This window comes from Lasiodiplodia theobromae (genome assembly GCF_012971845.1).
Source record: "Lasiodiplodia theobromae strain AM2As chromosome Unknown scaffold_13, whole genome shotgun sequence".
Taxonomy (NCBI): domain Eukaryota; kingdom Fungi; phylum Ascomycota; class Dothideomycetes; order Botryosphaeriales; family Botryosphaeriaceae; genus Lasiodiplodia; species Lasiodiplodia theobromae.
The window spans coordinates 251,053-269,033 of NW_023336333.1; the positions used below are offsets into that span (position 1 = coordinate 251,053).

A 17,981-nucleotide genomic window follows, 5' to 3' on the forward strand; every position below is an offset into this window, starting at 1 on the left:
GAAATATGCGTATTTTTCGATGAAAAGATTCGATGGCTTGAATGCAGAAATTATATTAAGATTCCAACAAAAACAGCTCACAGATTTCAACGCATAACATCAAGCTTCGCTCACAGTCTCGCGCGCAGCAGACTTCTGCCGCACATCCGCCTCCTCCTCCACCGAGCCCTCTTCGACCTCAGCCACCGCCGCCGCCTCCGCCTGCTTCTTGTAGTACCACCTCTCAATCCCGCCCAACACGAGCGAGCACCACAGCGTCAGCGCCACGACGAAGACCAGGGCAGCGATGTAACCGTGAGTGCTGCGGTAAGTCGGAGCGTCGGAGGCCGGGAAGAGGTACTGCGAGAAGGGCGTGGAGCAGGCCTGGCCGACGGACATCATCATGGCCATGGTGAAGGCGCGCAGCTGGTTGTCGCCGCCGCACAGGCTGTTGACCCAGCCCGACAGCAGCGGCGAGAAGCAGCCGTAGCAGCCTTGCAGGAAAAAGGCCGCCATCTTCAGGCCAGTTGATGTTGGCCAGATGACGTAGATGACGTAGCAGAAGGTCATGAGGAGGCCGACGAAGAAGGTGACGGGTGCGCGGCTGCCGATGATGTCGGAGGCGAGGCCGCTGCCGACCATGAAGAAGAAGTTCTGAGGGGGGTTAGTTAAGCTCGATTGTACGGAATCAGGGGGAGGAGGGAAGGACTTACAACTGCGCCAACGACGGTGGGGATGTTGTTGATCTGCGGCACGCTGTACCTGTTCTTTCCGTCTGCCGTCTTCTCCGACTTCAGCCAGAGTGCCATCCACGTCTGCACGCTTGAGCCGCAGGTCAGGGACCAGAAACTGTTATGTGAATCGTCAGTAAAACCAAAACCTTCCGCTTTCTCCCTTGCTGCAAAACGGGAGTCCAAAGGAGAAGAAGAACTCACCTCCAGGCCACGCAAAACACGTAGAGCTGCCAACTCCCAAACACCCTCTTCACAACAGTCCAATCAAACTTCGCCCCCCTATCCTCACTCCTCCCCTCCTCCTCCATCCTCTCCCTCGCCCGCTGCTTTTCCCAATCATTCAACCACCACGCCTTCGTCGTCGCCGGCGTATCCGGAAAACACGTCACGCCATACACCACAACCGGCACCGCGAGCACGAAATCGAAAATAAACAACCACCTCCACGCGCTCAACCCGCCGCGGCCATCCATGCCCGTGTACAACCCGCTCTGCAGGTAGCCCGAGAACATCTGGCCCAGCACGCCCGAGATCACAAAAAACGCCGACCGCCGCCCCAGCTCCGACCGCCGGTACCAGGAGCCGATGACGTAGTGCAGGCCGGGCAAGGCGGCCGACTCGAAGACGCCGATGAAGAAGCGCAGGATGTAGATTTGCGTGGCCGAGTGCACGCGGAAGAGGCCGAGGACGAAGACGGACCACGTCATGAGGCAGGCGGGGAGGTGGATGCGCGGGGGTGTGATGGTGAGGAGGAGGTTGGAGGCGGGCGCGCCGAGGATGTAGCCGATGTTGTAGTAGGTTGTCATTAGGTTGAGCTCGTTGCCGTCTGTGGGGGTGGGGTTAGTGGATGGCTGGTTTTCTTCTGTTCTTTTCTCTTGTTTTTTTTTTCTTCTTTGGAATTTGGAGTAGATGAAGTAGAGCGTAGGACTGGGAGATGTTGCGATAGGAGGATTACGAACATAGGTCGAGCTCTTCTTTCATGCCGGAGACATAGGCGTTGGAGATATTCGTTTGGTCGAGGTATTTGATGAAGAAGCACTGTGATTTATATTAGTATGCAGGATAAATCTTGTGTTGGAGTGACAAAGGAAAGAATGAAGAAACAAGTAAATGATGCTTTAACTTACCAAACAGCTGTAAGTCAGAATAAAAATATCAAGCTTGCGGATAAGCCATTTTTCCTCCTTGCTCGTTCCCGGCTCATGCCAATGCCAGATGGACGGCCGTGCCAAATTGCTGGCCGGCTTCACGCCGCTGAAAACTCCCATTGCGAACTACAGCAGCAGCTTTTGCGGTGGTGAAGCAGGACGAGAAGCGCCGATCCTACACGCGCAATCATGTAGGACCAGCGCGGTGCCTTTTGTAGCACCGACTCGACGGATCATCCCACCGCTAACTGCTACCTCACGTCTTGGCAGCAGAAGGCAAAGATAAAAAACGTCGTCGATGGTGCAATCGGGCGCTCGGTGCACCTCTGAAAGAACAAGAGTGGGGCACACCGAGCAGCACTGCAACATGCGGAGAACGCTTGCATTGCCGAAGACCGGCATCATACATAAGACCACCGCAACGGTTCTAGCATTCTTTTTCTAATTCGCCTCTTCGGTCCTTCCGAGCAGCAAACGAACAACGGTCTTCGGCAGAGAAGCAAATATGCCGCGCATCGAGCTCAACGGTGCCGATTTCAACTACAGCATCGCCGGCCCGGCCGACGGCCCGCTTGTGATTCTGCTTCACGGAGGCAGAGGTTTCGGTACGTTACATTGTTTCTGTGAATGCTCGCTTTGGGCGGCTGAACAGAAAAAAAAAAAGAAAGCGGAACGCGGATTTGACCTCCCCCCTGCAGGTGATCACCGCTCGGATTTCAGGGCGTACCAGCCGCTCGCCGATCGGGATGGATACCGCATTCTGGGCTTCGACTTCCGTGGCCACGGCCGTAGCTCGTGCACGCCGCCGTACACGTTCGCGCAGCTGGTGGACGACATCGAGGCGTTCAGGCACCATTTTGCCGGCGAGGAGAAGGCAGTGATTGCGGGTGGAAGCTTTGGAGGCTACCTTGCGCAGCAGGTCAGTCTTACTCTTAAGCTTAATTGGATTATGCGCTCATGAGAATAGTATGCTATTACATATCCTGATAAGGTATCACATTTGGTGTTGCGCGGGACGGCACCATCCCATCACCGTGAGTAGCTTTCATGTCCTTGAAGGTTATTTGCACTGACTTGGTGATCAGATGAAGAAGAAGCTCTGAGCACTTTCGAGGCACGGCTCCACAAGGCTCCCAATGCTTCGATAGATATGGTTCATAAAGTCTTTTCAGCATTCGAAGATGATGAGGAATTCAGACTTATCATCTTCGCCTTGAACCCGCTATACGTCGAGACGTACGACGCCAACGCAGGGCTGAAGAAGATTCGCGATACTGTCTTCCGTGCGGAGACTCATAGTAAGTGGTATGGTAGACTTACCAGATGGCTGGGGCTAAGATAGTGTGCAGATTCCTTGTACTCTCAGCAGGAGAAGTATTTTGATTATCGTAACGACCTTCACAAAGTCAAAGCCAAGACTTTGATCATCGTGGGAGACCAGGACTGGATTTGTCCACCGAGTAAGTACCTGGAGACTAGTCCAAAACAGATGAAAGTGCTGATTCAAAAATACTATAGGCCAGTCGAGAATCATTGCAGAAAAGATTCAGGATTCCCGGCTGCTGATTATTCCCGGGGCAAATCATTCGGTCCAGGTGGAGAAGAACGCCGAATTCTTGCAGGCGGTGAGGGAGCTTTTGAAACAATAGAAAAAAATTGAGGAGGAGCATTGTGAAGGCTCGTTAGAGAGCAACAGAAGCATGGAAGATGCCGGTCAAAAGCGGTGCGGATGTTCCTTGAGGGGGCAAGGCGGCCGAGATCGGCTATCACGCAAGATCCCGAGCCGATGGCATGTTGACTGAATTGAGACGACCTCGTGAGATGCGGATCCCACCAAAAATTTCCTATCGACACCGTGCGCATGGGCTAGGGCGGTGCACCGTAAAGCGGATGACTGCGAAGATGATGGTTGCAGAGGGAGTCATCGTTGGTGTTCCCGTGAAACCGCATTGCCGCACACAGACGTTCTCGCAGCCATGGCACCGGTCCCGTCTGTTTCTATAACCATCGGTCAGTGATACTTTGATGAGTGGTTGTTGTGTAGTAGATGCTGATCATGTTCCATTTTCAGACCGTGGTGGAACGTTTTGCGATGTGTGGGCGCACACGGCTGATGGGAAAGAGACCGTCTTCAAGCTTCTGTCTGTCGACCCTTCGTCTTACCCAGACGCGCCAACAGAAGGGATCAGGAGGGTACTGGAGCAGGTGACTGGCCAGTCTATACCCAAGGGCCAACCACTTGACGGCAGTTTGATCGAATCAGTAAGAGTTGGAACGACCGTGGCAACGAAGTCAGGCACGCTTCTTCGGTGTCGATCCACTGATGACTAACCCGGCGACAGTGCTCTGTTGGAACGCAAGGGAGAACGCTTCGCCCTGCTGACCACCGAAGGGTTTCGGGACATCTGTCGCATCGGTGATCAGACAAGACCGAAGCTGTTTGAGCTCAACATTCGGAAGCCGGGTGTGCTCTACTCTAAGGTCATCGAGATTGCCGAGCGTGTGACGGTGGAAGACTACGTTCTGAACCCACATCCTTCCGAGATCGACCTCTCCGATCCCGATCTTGTCAAGACGGCCAGTGGAGAGGTAATTCGGATCCTAAAGAGGCTCGATCATAGTGTTGTTAGAGAACAGCTTCAAAGCTTGTTCGATGAAGGCTTCCGTTCCCTGGCTATTTGCTTCTTGCATTCCTACCTTTTCCCTGGTGCGTTGCCCAAAGCTGGATTTCTTTGAGCAAATGCTGATGCGTAGATAATGCAGACCATGAGAAAGACGTAGCACAGATTGCCCGCGATGTGGGATTCGAGCACATCTCACTATCGTCGGAGTTGAGCCCGAACATCAAGATTCTGCACCGCACCACCTCGGCATGTGCTGATGCATACCTCTCCCCTACGGTCAAGAGGTATGTAGATGGCTTCATCTCTGGTTTCTCTGTGTTGCCCAATAGGGTGGACTTTATGCAGTCAGATGGCGGTCTGAGCGCAGCATCAAAATTCACTGGCTTGAAAGCCATCTTAAGTGGACCCGCAGGCGGAGTTGTTGCCATCGCCCGAACATGTTACGATCCCGCCGAAGGCACCCCAGTAATCGGATTTGATATGGTATGGTCTCAAGCTGTATGAGATGCAAAGATATAGCTGACCTGAGCAGGGTGGGACAAGCACGGATGTCAGCCGCTTTGATAAGATGTTCGAGCACGTTTTCGATACCACCATCAGCGGGACTACCATCACTTCCCCCATGCTTGACGTCAAGACTGTTGCCGCCGGCGGAGGATCAATCCTCAGCTGGAGAAACGGCCTTTTTGTCGTCGGACCCGAGGTAAGTACCTGTTGTGTGTGAAACGGGCCACTGCTTACTGTTTACAGAGCGCTGGTGCGCATCCTGGCCCCGCTTCATACCGCAAGGGTGGACCACTCACTATTACGGATGCGAACTTGTTCCTTGGCCGACTCGTGCCAGAGAAGTTCCCATCGATCTTCGGCCCGCAAGCAAACGAGCCCCTTGATGTCGACATTGTGAAGCAAAAATTCCACGAGTTGACTGCAGAGATCAATGCCACACTGGAGAATAAGCTGACGGCTGAGCAAGTGGCGTCTGGATTCCTCGCAATGGCGAATGAGACTATGAGTCGTCCGATTCGGAACATTACTGAAGCTAGAGGGTTTGCCATGAGCAAGCACAATCTCGCCAGTTTTGGTGGTGCGGGTGGCCAGCACGCTTGCGCGATTGCACAAATCCTGGGAATGCCTCGGATCATCATTCACAAGTACTCGTCTATCCTATCTGCGTACGGGATTGGATTGGCAGATATTGTGTCTGAGACGGCGGTCCCTGCAGCATACGCATTCTCGGACAAAGTGCTGGACACGGTGATTGCTAAATTCGAAGAGCTGAAAACCAAGACTACTGCGGAGCTTGTTTCTCAAGGAGTTCAGGCAGAGCTCGTGGAGCATGAATGCTACCTGAGTATGCGGTACGAGGGGTCTGACACGAACCTGTCCATCCTGCAGCCTGAGAACAACGACTTCGGTACGGCGTTCGTGGAGACTCATCGCCGCGAGTTTGCCTTTGAACTGGCCAACCGTCCGATTGTGGTAGATGCCGTCAGAGTACGTGGAGTTGGAAAGAGCAGGGAAAATGCTGTGTCACACAACTCCATCTTCCAGGAGTTGTCTGAAATCGGTGATGGGACTGCTCCGGAAGTGCCCTCTACCAAGCAGGTTTTCATCGATGGCAAGTGGCAAGACGTACCGGTTTATGAGCTTGCCAACCTTCTCCCAAAGACAAAGCTTACTGGACCTGCGCTTGTTATCGACAACACTCAGACAATCTTGGTGGAGACAGACTGCAAGGTCTCAGTACTCAACTCGCACATTATCATCGACCTGCCAAGCAAGGAGACGGTCAACTCGGATGCAGACGACTCAATCAATCCCGTCGAACTTTCGACTTTCGCCAGTAGATTCATGTCGATTGCGGAGCAGATGGGCAATACCCTGCAGCGGACGTCGATCAGTACCTCAATCAAGGAGAGACTCGACTTCTCCTGTGCTCTTTTCACCCCAGACGGCAAACTTGTGGCAAACGCTCCGCATATTCCAGTCCAGTAAGTACGTTGTCCCCTTTGAGGTATTTTAACGCTCACAGGCCACAGTCTCGGCTCAATGCAGTTCGCCATCCAATACCAGCACTCGATCTGGGAGGGCAAACTCCAACCGGGCGACGTGCTCCTAACCAACCACCCCGAATGCGGCGGCACGCACCTCCCCGACCTAACCGTCGTCACGCCCGTCTTCGCCTCGGGCCAGCTCATCTTCTACGTCGCCTCACGCGGCCACCACACGGACATCGGCGGCATCGGCATCACGAGCATGGTTCCGGACTCCAAGTTCCTCTGGCAAGAAGGACTAGCCGTGAAGTCGCTCAAGATCGTCAGCGGCGGCGCCTTCGACGAGGCTACCGTGCGCAAGGCCTTCCTCGACGTGGCCAACGGGCCCGGCTGCAGCGCGACGCGGCGGCTGAACGACAACATCTCGGACCTGAAGGCCCAGATCGCCGCGAACCAGCGCGGCATCACGCTGCTGCAGGCCATGTGCGCCGAGGCGGGCACGCCGCGCGTGCAGAAGTACATGTACGGCATCCAAGCCAACGCCGAGCTCGCCGTACGCGCTCTCTTCAAACGCATCGCCGCCTCCAAACACAACAGCAACAACAACAGTGACGAACCCACCATCCTCCACGCCCAGGACTTCTACGACGACGGCACCCCCGTCGCCCTCACCATCACCATCACGCCCTCCACCGGCTCCGCCATCTTCGACTTCACCGGCACCGGCGCGCAAACCCTCGGCAACATGAACTCGCCAGCAGCCATCACGCACTCCGCCGTCATCTACGCGCTGCGCTGCCTCATCGACCTCGACATCCCGCTCAACCAGGGCTGCCTCAACCCCGTCTCCATCCTCATCCCTAAACGCTCCATCCTCAACCCCTCCGGCGCCGTCGCCGTGTGCGGCTCGACGATCGCGTCCCAGCGCGTCACCGACGTCATCTTCAAAGCCTTCGGCGCCGCGGCGGCGAGCCAGGGCTGCGCGAACAGCTTCGGCTGGGGCATGGGCGGGAAGGATCCCGACACGGGGGAGGTTAGGCCCGGGTGGAACTACGGAGAGGCGCTGGGGGGAGGGAGTGGGGCGGGCGAGGGGTGGGACGGCGCGGACGCGGTGCAGGTGCATTCGACGAACACGAAGACGACGGATCCGGAGGTGATTGAGCGGCGGACCCCCGTCGTGGTGCGGCGGTATGCGGTGAGGGAGGGGACGGGCGGGAAGGGAAGGTGGAGGGGCGGACATGGGGTGATCAGGGAGGTCGAGGCGAGGTGTCCGCTAAGGTTTAGCATTTTGAGTGAGAGGAGGGTGTATAGTCCGTATGGGATGAATGGAGGCGGAGATGGGAGTGTCGGGAAGAATTATTGGATTAGGAGGGGGGAGGATGGCGGGGGTGAGGAGGAGTGGATCTCGTTGGGTGGGAAGGCGGTGGTTGATGTTGCGCCGGGGGAGCGCGTGATGATTTGCACGCCTGGTGAGTCTTGCTGCAGACTGGTTTCGAGGATTATGCTAACAGCGCTCGTAGGTGGCGGTGGCTGGGGAATCCCGCTCGGGAATGATACAGCCCATGGGGATGTGCGGCCTCTTCCGACGCAATAGAGTGACAGGATATTGTCCCTCGGTATCAAAATGCTTCAAACTACAGCAACGCTTACCCCTATCTCTACGAAATTATCATGTAAGCGCTGCAAGCTCGTATCGTTTTTCTTACGCAAATTACTGCGTCCTTGTAGCAACTTGGAACCATTGCCTCGTCCAGCAAATACCGCACCCACCCGCGAGTTTGCTATGAGCTGTTTCGTTCGATCTTTGAAGCCTTCATACGCGCGCCCAGCACTGCCAAGAGGCTGAGGGCTACGATTGGTTAGCTTGTTTCGTAGTTACATGCCACGTGTCGCTGCCTCCACCGGGTTAGAATTAGAATCAGAGCTGTTCATAAGGCGAGCCGACCCCGCCGGCAGCTCCTCAGAGCCGCCCACCTTTTGACTCTACTTTTTAGGAACCTTTGATATGCAGGAAAATCTAGGAGAAACATCTGGAGCCATTATACATTCTCGACCCGTGGGAGAATCACAAATAGAAGAAGGGAAAACTCGACCCCCAGAACGGCACAGAATTCAACCCGACGAAGCTCGTGCCACTCACAGACGACTATGTCATAGCTGCCAAGCCCTCAAACTGGACGATCAAAGCTTTGGAGCACCCGCAGGATCCTTTGGAAATACATGCACTTCACCGTTCCCAGAGTATTTGGATGAGGACGAGGAGAAGGATGGCCTTACAGTCAAGTTTATTCCACTCAACTACACCAGAGAGGATGCCTTACCAGATCTACCTACCCTATCTCAGTCGGAAAGGGACGGCTGCGGGGTTTGCGCTCTCTTAGCCATCGCTGCCAGACGAGAATACTACAGCCGTGATTGGCCGACAGACAGCTTGGAGACACCACAGCTCATCATTTCTGGTGCGAAGTATGCCTGGCAAGCAGAATATGGGCCCACTTGTCTGGGAATCCGCATTATCTTCCGCAGTGGGGATGAAGAAGTCTGTTCTATGACGATCCCTTTCCAGATCTCATGTTCTGAAGGTACTCCCCCACCGCCTCACCAGGGCAGGCGATCTCGTGCTAACTTCTTGCTTTGCATCCAGGAGAATGTGCAACGTGGCTAAAGACACGCTACAGACCGTTGGAACACAACCCTCTATCCGAGAAGACAGGAACTATTCTCAGGTCATGGCTTCGCCAGTGTCATGATTCCCATGAGGAGTGCCATCATGAGGGATCGAATGGAAGACTTCCAACTCGACTTCTCGACGTCGGAGGAAGCACGCTAGCTGAGGAGCCACGCCTTATCCTCTGTGCGGATGACCTGGAACTCCGGACCGCCATCGACACACCTTACGCAGCCCTCAGCCACTGCTGGGGGCAGGGAAGCAGACCTCCCAAAACCGAAACCTTCTCAATATCACACAGACTACAAGAAATTCCCCTGCACTCTATGCCACCGACCTACAGAGATGCTATAATGTTAACCCGGTCTTTGCATATCCGATACCTCTGGATCGATTCGCTATGCATCATCCAAGACGATAAAGCAGACTGGGAGAGAGAATCTACTGTTATGTTTGACGTGTACCGAAACGCACATATTACTCTGTGTGCTCTGGTCAATTCCTGTGACGATGGATTCCTCTCACAGCTTAGACAAGAAGTTGAGATTCCATTCAGATCTTCACTAAATCCTCAATGTTGTGGCACTTTATCGTTACGCGAGGTATGGCCACACGATCGCTTGGCCAGATGGCATGATCGAGTGCATGATTGGAAGCGTCAGTTCAGCTTCTGCGAATGGAACAACAGAGGATGGACCTTCCAAGAACTACTTTTCTCGCCAAGGAAACTTATTTGTGGCCTGCAGCAGTTTCACTACGATTGTGATACTATGCACTGTTCAGAAGATGATACAATTCAGACAAGAAACTATGTTGAAAGTATGGTCCATTCTCTGAATTCTTTCGGTGTTCCGAAACTTTACAAAGATTGGTACGCTACGCTGCCACAATACGTGGATAGATCCTTGACTTTTGCACAGGATCGCTTACCAGCTGTCTCATCACTCGCTGCAGCATTCGCAGAGAGAACAAAAGACCGCTTCATTGCTGGTATCTGGGAAGCAGACCTGCCACGTGGGCTGTGGTGGGAAAGCTCTGTGCAATCTCCGCAGGACCCTCACAGCCTAACTGACCTCATCAAACGATTAACGAATCCTGAAGTATTCGTCGCGCCTTCTTGGAGCTGGGCATGTCTGCAAACGTACAAGGAGTGGAGGCAATGGGTGACCTACGTCTCACGGTTTCAGCTTATCGAAGCGCACACCCAGGTTGATGGTGATAACCAATTCGGACGGGTAGCGAAGGCGCATTTGATCATTATCGGCAAATTGCTTCATATTCAGGATTTTTCTCTGCGAGATTCCGGTATATGGGGGGATTATACCGTCACATCTTCCGGTTCATTTATCGCAAACTGGAGATTAGACTGGGCGCTCACGGATGAAGAGCTCGCCGATGGGCTGACACGTGAAAGAAATGGGCCAATAGAAAAAGTTCGGATCTTTATGTTGCTTATATGTAGCATCCCAGCCGTGGAAGATGTTGGTGAACCCACCTTGGAGGATTTCAACAAGTGGTGCACGGACCGGAGTAAGGTTCCTGGAGAGCTGCAAGTGGGACTGGTTTTATGTTCATTAGCCGGCAAAGACGAGTATATGCGGATCGGCAGATTTGAAACGGTTGACTGGGAAGAGGGAGGAAGAAAACTCTTCGAGTCTGTACCAGAAAGGCAGATCAAGCTGGTGTGAATATTGTTTGGGTGGCGTATCGGGGCTCTTCGGTCAACGATTAGTGATGCGATGCGTAACTCTCTATTGGTGCCCTCGTTGGTCCATGTGAGAGGGCGCATCTATCATCTTATTTTATTTCATGGTGTCTTTGATTTATTCAATGGCTTTATTCTTACGCAAATCTTTCAGGAAGACTAGAGCTATTGTCACAAACTATGGCTGAAGTTGAAACGTGTTAGTCTTGTGATTAGGTCTTACTCAGAACCATCCTCCAGATTAGGCAGCAGCCCAATCTTCCCATTTATCCTCAGTCGGTGGGTTTTAATGACAAGACATGTTTAATTCTCTCCCTAAAATGGTAGTACGCCCACTCATCCTCCTGCAATTCGTCACATTTCTGTTGGGCGCCTTTGCCACAGCAGTCTCCCAGCTTCAAGAATCCACACTGGAGGCGTCTTCGCGGCAGAAACAGCCCGCCCTTTCCGCATGCACAAAGTGGCTTCGCAAAGACAATGAGTACCTCATATACCCCTTCGGTAGAGATGAGGCTATCAACGGGGCCGACGCGCTTCGGAAATGTCTTGAAAACGACGATGCAGCGACGTACCGAAGTAAAATCACAGACATATACCTCGTTCCTCCCGTCGCTGGAACAGCAAACGAAGAACAAGAATCCCTCAAGCGCATCGTCGAGATACTACCAGGCCCATTGAACATCTGGTAAGCATCCGAACGCCTGGACACCTAACTTTCTCACAAGCTCTCTGAACAAGACCACACCCAACCAGGTATCCCTCCTCCAGCACTCAAACCAAACTCTGGACCACCCTCGAAGAACAACAGCGCGACACCACCACCACCACCCCGCGAATGAAAAACCTCGCCACCTACACCCCCTCCGACCTCCCCTACCACGACGGCCCGCACCCGCTCCCCACCATCATCGAATGCGGCACGCCCAGCATCTCCGCCTCTCTCGCCGCCGAAGTCGACTCCCTCGACCCCATCTACCAGCACCTGACGCAGTGCCCCGACGTACGCTCGCTAGCCCTCTCGCTGCACCCGGCCGGCTGCCTCGTCGGCAGCGAGGCCCGCGGTTTCGCGTGGCGGCGCGGCGACGCCTTCCCGACGACGCAGCTCGAGAACCTGACTTTGTCCGGCTACCGCTGGGACGAAGGGGCGTCATCGGCGGCTGGACGTCGACGCGCCGCCGTGGGAGTTCTTGCATGCGTTCAGCGGCCGGTTGCCGAGGTTGGAGGCGCTGGCGTTGCGGGCGCGGTACGATTTTGGGGGCGAGCGGACGCTGTGTGAGTATGAGAAGGACCCAGCTGTGGCGCGGGCGAACTATACGGCGTTCGTGGCGTCGATGCCGCCGCTGCGGGAGCTGGTGGTCGAGGGGATGGGCGAGCAGCATCTGCCTCTGGGGCCGATCCTGGATGTGCACGGGGGCAGTTTGAGGGCGTTGACGATCCACGAATTTGAGCGCGACTGCGCTGGCCCGCTGCTCGATGCGTCGTGGACTCGTCCGACGTTGGGCGTTGCGGAGCTGCGGATGATCAAGGAGAAGGCGCCGCGGCTCGAGGCTTTGACTCTGGACCTTCGGCGGGAGGGCGATCTACCGGTTCCGGAGCTGGAGCTCCTTTCGACTTTTTCGGATGATTTGAGGGAAGTGACGATTCATCTTGCGATGAACGATGTCCGCCATTTGGAAGGGTGTCGCGCGGAGTCAGTGTATGATCTCGAGACGTGCGAGAAGAAAGAGGTGATGGAACCCAAGATCGGATTGGCTTCGGTGTATCGGATGATTTATATCCTGCGCGGCAAGCGTTCGCCAGATCAGAGGGGTATTGAGTCCCTAAAAGTCGTTGTCGGAGACTATGGAAGGGCGGAGGGCGGCGGTCTCCAGTTTCGAGGTTTGTCAGATCAACCGGACAGACCTGTCATGTACGACTGTGACTTCCCCTATCCTATAGGGGATGTGACGTGCCAGTTGAGTTATTGGGACGAAAATAGGCTGCACAGGGTCATTCCGGCGAAAGACAGTGATTTTTATTTCAATGCTGAGGATGCGCAGGATAGACGGCGGGATGAGCTCTGATGACGTTGATTTAGGAAAATGTTACCTCCGTTATTTCATACCACTTGCTCTTGACCTGTCCCTTGTGTAACATGTGCTGGGAATGCATCCCACTGCACGAGGTTCTCCCAGGGCTCCAAGTCGGGTTCCATCCACTCAATCATACAAGCTTCATTCCATTCCACGGCACCACCCTCACCCAGTCCCGGAATATTGGCCAACAACCCATCAAGATCCCCCAAATCATCCAGCAATACCTCACTCCCAGACGTTCCACCCGACGAACTCCCTTCATCCACCATCAAGTCCGGCACCACCTGCTCTTGGCCCACCAAAACACTCTGCGCCACGCTCTCCGCCTCTCTTTTCCTTTTCTTCACCCCCGCCGCATACACCCCCGGCGTCACCCCAAACGCCGCTCTAAACACGCCATGCAAATATCTCGGCGCGCGCTCCACCTCCTTCGCTACGTCCCTCCACACAACCTCGCCGCCCTCCCTCTCCAGCACCTTCCGCGCCTTCTCCGCCGCCCGCCGACCGCCTGTATCCTCACCATACTCCTGCTCCGCTACAGCAGCCTCACCACCACCACCGGCTACCACCGCCGCCGCAGATGCATCAACCCCATTATTCCCGCTGTTGGACGCAGCAGCAGCTCCACCAATAGGATTGGAGCCAGCATGCGCGATGACGACGACATCGGGCCTGCAGCGCTTGCAGGCGCGGAAGCCGGCGGCGGCGGCCTGGGCGGCGGCGTCGTAGAAGACGATGTTGGCGCGGCGGGCGAGGCGCGCGGGGCAGGTGGGGCGGCAGTAGATGCGCGTGCTGAGCACGGCGTAGACGAACGAGGCGTGCGCGGCCGGGTCGCGGGCGGTGAGGGCGCGCCAGCGCGTGTGCGGGTTGCTGAAGGATGATGATGGTGGGGCTGGAGTCATGGCGGAGCTGCTGTAGGGCTGTGTGCGTTTGCGCGTGCGAGGTGTGGGGGTGAAGGATGGTGGTCGTGGTGATGATGATGATTGTTGCAGAGGGAAGATAGCAGCAGCTGCTCGTGGCCGTTGGGTTGGGGTTCCCGGTTTAGGAAGGAGCAGGTGGGGTTGTGGCTGATGTTGGATGCTCGCGTATCGCATTGGAAAAGGTGAGTGAAAATCTGGCCTCTTTCGGGTGATTCACGAGTAAGTTAGGACAAGGGATTTTGGAGCGTGAAGAAGACGTGTCCGGCCAGTGAGGAAAGTGAAAAGTGAAGAAAAGAAGTTGATGGAGAGAGTTGTTTTGAGCTAAAGTGTATGCTGCTGTGGAATTAGCCAATCAGAGAGCGACCAGGATACCGGCTTGCCCGGCACAGGACCCCGCTACAGGCACCCGATGTCGTCTCACCAACTGAATCCTTCACGCGCCAGAGATACCTTTTAAGTCGAAGAGCGAGCCGGTCGCGACTGGCAATTAAGCTCTGTCCCGCCAAGACTATTGACCCTGCGTGTTGCCGAAATCGGCATTTCGATTCACACTTGCGATTCAAGCCAACCATCACGTCGCTCCTACCCGACGAGAGCACACCACAACACCAGTTCATAAGCACCACAACCTTCCTTACCGCTCCCACTCCTCAACCATCAATCTTCTCGCAAACTCTTCAAACACCATGGCCGACCAACGCCCTCCGCGCCCTGCGCCGAGCGGCCCCAACCACGACACCACCTTCCGCAACTACACGGCCGCCGCTGCCTCGGCCTACGCCTCTTCCCGCGGCTCGTACCCTCCGGCCTTGTTCGCTTTCATCCTCGACCGCCACCAGTGCACCGGCGGCCAGCTGGGTCGCGTGCTCGATGTCGGCTGCGGTCCCGGCAACGCTCTGCGCGATATCGCGCCTCACTTCGACCATGCCACGGGCGCGGATCCTGGCGAGGAAATGATTGCGACGGCGAAGAAGCTGGGGCACCGGACGAAGACGGGCGAGGAAGTTGTCTGGAATGTTTCCGGAGCGGAAGAGTTGGTGGAGAAGGCGGGCGTGGAGACGGGGACCGTGGATTTGTTGACGGTGGCTATGGCGGTATGTTGCATTCTTGTTTTATTTTCTGACTGACTGGGAGTTACATGGCTAATGACGGGATTACAGGCCCATTGGTTCGATATGCCGGCGTTCTGGAAGCAGGCTGCGCAGCTCGTCAAGCCCGGTGGTAGCGTCGCCATCTTCACCAAGTCCTCGTACTACTGTCGTGAGTCTCAAGAAACTGTTACCAAGAATGCCTGAACTAGGCCAAGCTAATGCGAGTACCAGACCCGACCATGCCAAACATCAACGAGGTGCAGCGCATCTCTGACGAATTCGAGCGCACTGAGCTTGCTCGGTACGAGTATCCGGGCAACCGCCTCTGCAGGGAGTTCTACAAAGACCTCGCCCTACCTTGGCAGGCGGAGGACGGCGGCCCGCCCGAGTTTCCAGAGGAGCTGTTCGAGAGGCATGCGTGGAACTTCAACGGGACGCTGGATGGCCCCGATGGAGAGGACTTCTTTGGCGGCAGTTTAACCCTCACGTTCCCGCAGATGGAGAAGCTGCTTGGAACTACTAGCACGGTGCAGAGATGGAGGGAGGCCCACCCTGACCTTGCCGGTACGGACAAGGACGCCATCAAGGTTTTTCTCAAGAAGCTTGAGGAGGTTGCTGGAACTTCGAAGATTCGCATGGGCATGGGATATGCCTTGTTGTTCTTCAAGCGGAAGTAATTTATCCGTGATCCCAGTATCTGATTACGAACAACAGACTAGAGGCGTCAAAGTATTGAAATGGGGGCGAACAGACATTCTAATAATCATGAAACAGGCTACATAGCTACAGGCCATAACCTTCCAACGGCAATAGGCCAAGTGGTTGTTTCCCTCGCTGTAAATATAATAATATGATAGAGTCTACTGAATAGTTCTATAGAAGAGTGAAGCCTACCAAATGTATGCGCTATACTTGATCCGTAGTCTTGTCTCGCCGCGCTTCTACTCTCTCTCTCGAGTTCTCGTTCTGGATTGAACGATCGATGAAGCGCTTCAAGCCAAGCCAGGGGCTGTTGATCGGACTGGGCCCAGTGAACACCAAGGTGTCATAGAGAAAACTACCAGCAATGGCGCCGACGAAAGGCATCAGAAGCGGTATCCAGAAGTAATACCCGCCCGTGGTCCAGACTTCGCGTGGATATCCCACGGCGCTGGAGAACAGCCGTCCGGAGAAGTCCAGTGCTGGATTGGTGGCACCACTGTGACTTTATTAGATATCGTTATCTCCAATGCATTGTATCAGAGGACTTACCCGGTTTCCCATCCAAACGCTACGCCGATGCCGTAGAACAAGAAGAACATGGCCAGCGGAAAGAAGTTGCCACCTGCCCTAGAGATACCGTTGTTGTAGTCGTCCTTCAGGGCAGACACGACGGTTGTGATCAAAGCGGACGGGATAATGACAGAGAAGACCTGGGACGACCTCGGCACAAATGTCTGCGGGTAGGTCGCCATGATTTGGGCGGTCGCCTTCGTCTCGGGCGGTACGATCCTGTTGCCAGGGCCGGCGTACCAGTCGATGGCCGAAATGTAATTGCCGTACACCAACGCCGTCGCCACGAAGGCACCCAGGAACTGTGCCAGCACGATGGACGGGAATGATTTCCAGGGCAGTCCGCGGAATACGCAGGCCGTGAGGGTGATGGCTGGGTTGAGGTAGGCGCCCGAGTCGCCGGAGATGTAGATGCCAAGCATTACGCCGATGCCAGTGCTAGTTGACACGTCAGTTGTGTGCTGGAGAGGGAGTGTAGGAATGTCTCGTACCCCCAGGGAACCGACATGAATGTTCCGTAGCCAGAGCCGCCCGGTGCCGTCTGCAGACCGGCACTGAGGAGTGATTGAGCAATGCTGCCATTGTAGAAGCACGACAGGACCATGACTCCAAGGAACTCGGCGAATGGCTCCTGGAGCGTCTGCCGTATCCTCGACCACAGCAGCTTTTCTGCGCCCGAGTAGTGCCTCTTTGGGGGAGCGAATTCATCAAGTCCCACGAGCGCCCGTGCGCTTCTGCGGCGGTGACGCTCTTTGCTGTGATCTCCATCTGATGCAGACGGAGACAGGGGAGCTCCCTTGTAATGCGGTGAGGTTGAGTCTCTTCTGGAATTCGACGCGATTTCGTTGTCTGGAGAGTCCAAATCCCAGCTGAGTGCGTTGTCGCGCGACATGGTGCACAAAATGGTGGTGATTGACAGCTTGACTCGAGCAACACGGGGAAGTCTTAAATGCGGCTTTCGAAATTCCCTGGATTGCCATGGGGGAATTTTCGGGCCCATTTTTGCGGTGACGTCTTTCCGATGACGACACATGAAAGATCAGGATCGATATCGAAAAGGCGCATCGGACCTTCTGCGAGATATCAGATAGCCGTTGAGACCCACATACACGGAACACGCGCCGGTGGCGAGGACTACACGCGAAAATCCAGCCTCCTTACTTGCTGAGTTGGCGAAAGGAGGGACTCTTCACCTCAAATTCGATCATTTTGTTGTCAATCTCGACATGCACTCATGAGTCAATGCAAATTCTGGATGGGCCCGTACATGAAAGTGGTCATCGTGTTGTACTGATTCTGAAACGGAGTCTCCAACTAGCGGACACACTAGTTTCACTGCAAAATCTGACCGATGCAGTACCATGGAAAGCTTCCCGTCGCCCCGAAGCGCATACAAAGCTAAAATGTGACGTTCTCTGATGGGTCTAACTACATTGACTACTCCTCGGGTGACAATGCGTGTGTAAACAATGTGTTTCTGGATGTGGAAAAAGTTGAACCGCCGATGACGGTACTACACTTCCCCAAATAATGGACAATTAGGACCCGAGACAGCAAATACTGTTTGCCTCAACTGAGTCCCATTTTCGCTGAATCTAACTATCGGCTCTGACACCGCCAACGCTCCACTCTGGAATATTTCGTGATTGGCTGTGTACAGTTCCTTGATCCCTCCGAGGGAAATCAGGATCGAATTTTCCAGTAGAAGCGCATTATTCCAGTGCTGAGGAGGTGCGCGCTCATCACTGATCTCCTCCGTTCAGTTTCGAAC

At 54.8% G+C, this 17,981-nt stretch overlaps 6 protein-coding genes across 6 annotated transcripts; 3 read left to right on the forward strand and 3 right to left on the reverse strand.

Moving 5' to 3' along the window:
• Nucleotides 1–99: 99 nt before the first annotated feature.
• On the reverse strand, nucleotides 100–1,981 carry LTHEOB_4860 (MFS transporter; the record flags this gene model as incomplete). The annotated part of the gene is made up of 5 exons (XM_035513941.1): nucleotides 100–633; nucleotides 693–828; nucleotides 915–1,539; nucleotides 1,673–1,751; nucleotides 1,841–1,981. The coding sequence occupies 5 exons, from the start codon at nucleotides 1,979–1,981 to the stop codon at nucleotides 100–102; spliced, it is 1,515 nt and encodes a 504-aa protein (XP_035374302.1).
• A 385-nt stretch (nucleotides 1,982–2,366) lies between these two features.
• On the forward strand, nucleotides 2,367–8,073 carry LTHEOB_4861 (5-oxoprolinase (ATP-hydrolysing); the record flags this gene model as incomplete). Its single annotated transcript, XM_035513942.1, has 13 exons — nucleotides 2,367–2,466; nucleotides 2,560–2,780; nucleotides 2,829–2,895; nucleotides 2,947–3,159; nucleotides 3,211–3,321; nucleotides 3,933–4,152; nucleotides 4,204–4,568; nucleotides 4,625–4,968; nucleotides 5,018–5,188; nucleotides 5,236–5,979; nucleotides 6,037–6,476; nucleotides 6,525–7,948; nucleotides 8,000–8,073. The coding sequence occupies 13 exons, from the start codon at nucleotides 2,367–2,369 to the stop codon at nucleotides 8,071–8,073; spliced, it is 4,494 nt and encodes a 1,497-aa protein (XP_035374303.1).
• A 3,099-nt stretch (nucleotides 8,074–11,172) lies between these two features.
• LTHEOB_4862 (A-alpha x4 protein) lies at nucleotides 11,173–12,915 on the forward strand (the record flags this gene model as incomplete). The annotated part of the gene is made up of 4 exons (XM_035513943.1): nucleotides 11,173–11,537; nucleotides 11,606–11,998; nucleotides 12,054–12,730; nucleotides 12,791–12,915. 4 exons carry the CDS (start codon nucleotides 11,173–11,175, stop codon nucleotides 12,913–12,915), a joined length of 1,560 nt encoding a protein of 519 aa, XP_035374304.1.
• Nucleotides 12,916–12,950: 35 nt separating this feature from the next.
• On the reverse strand, nucleotides 12,951–13,829 carry LTHEOB_4863 (DNA repair and transcription factor protein; the record flags this gene model as incomplete). The annotated part of the gene is made up of 1 exon (XM_035513944.1): nucleotides 12,951–13,829. One exon carries the CDS (start codon nucleotides 13,827–13,829, stop codon nucleotides 12,951–12,953), a length of 879 nt encoding a protein of 292 aa, XP_035374305.1.
• Nucleotides 13,830–14,533: 704 nt separating this feature from the next.
• On the forward strand, nucleotides 14,534–15,615 carry LTHEOB_4864 (Methyltransferase domain-containing protein; the record flags this gene model as incomplete). Its single annotated transcript, XM_035513945.1, has 3 exons — nucleotides 14,534–14,941; nucleotides 15,008–15,107; nucleotides 15,170–15,615. 3 exons carry the CDS (start codon nucleotides 14,534–14,536, stop codon nucleotides 15,613–15,615), a joined length of 954 nt encoding a protein of 317 aa, XP_035374306.1.
• Nucleotides 15,616–15,844: 229 nt separating this feature from the next.
• LTHEOB_4865 (Major intrinsic protein) lies at nucleotides 15,845–17,102 on the reverse strand (the record flags this gene model as incomplete). The annotated part of the gene is made up of 3 exons (XM_035513946.1): nucleotides 15,845–16,136; nucleotides 16,190–16,648; nucleotides 16,717–17,102. The coding sequence occupies 3 exons, from the start codon at nucleotides 17,100–17,102 to the stop codon at nucleotides 15,845–15,847; spliced, it is 1,137 nt and encodes a 378-aa protein (XP_035374307.1).
• Between the last annotated feature and the right edge of the window lie 879 nt (nucleotides 17,103–17,981).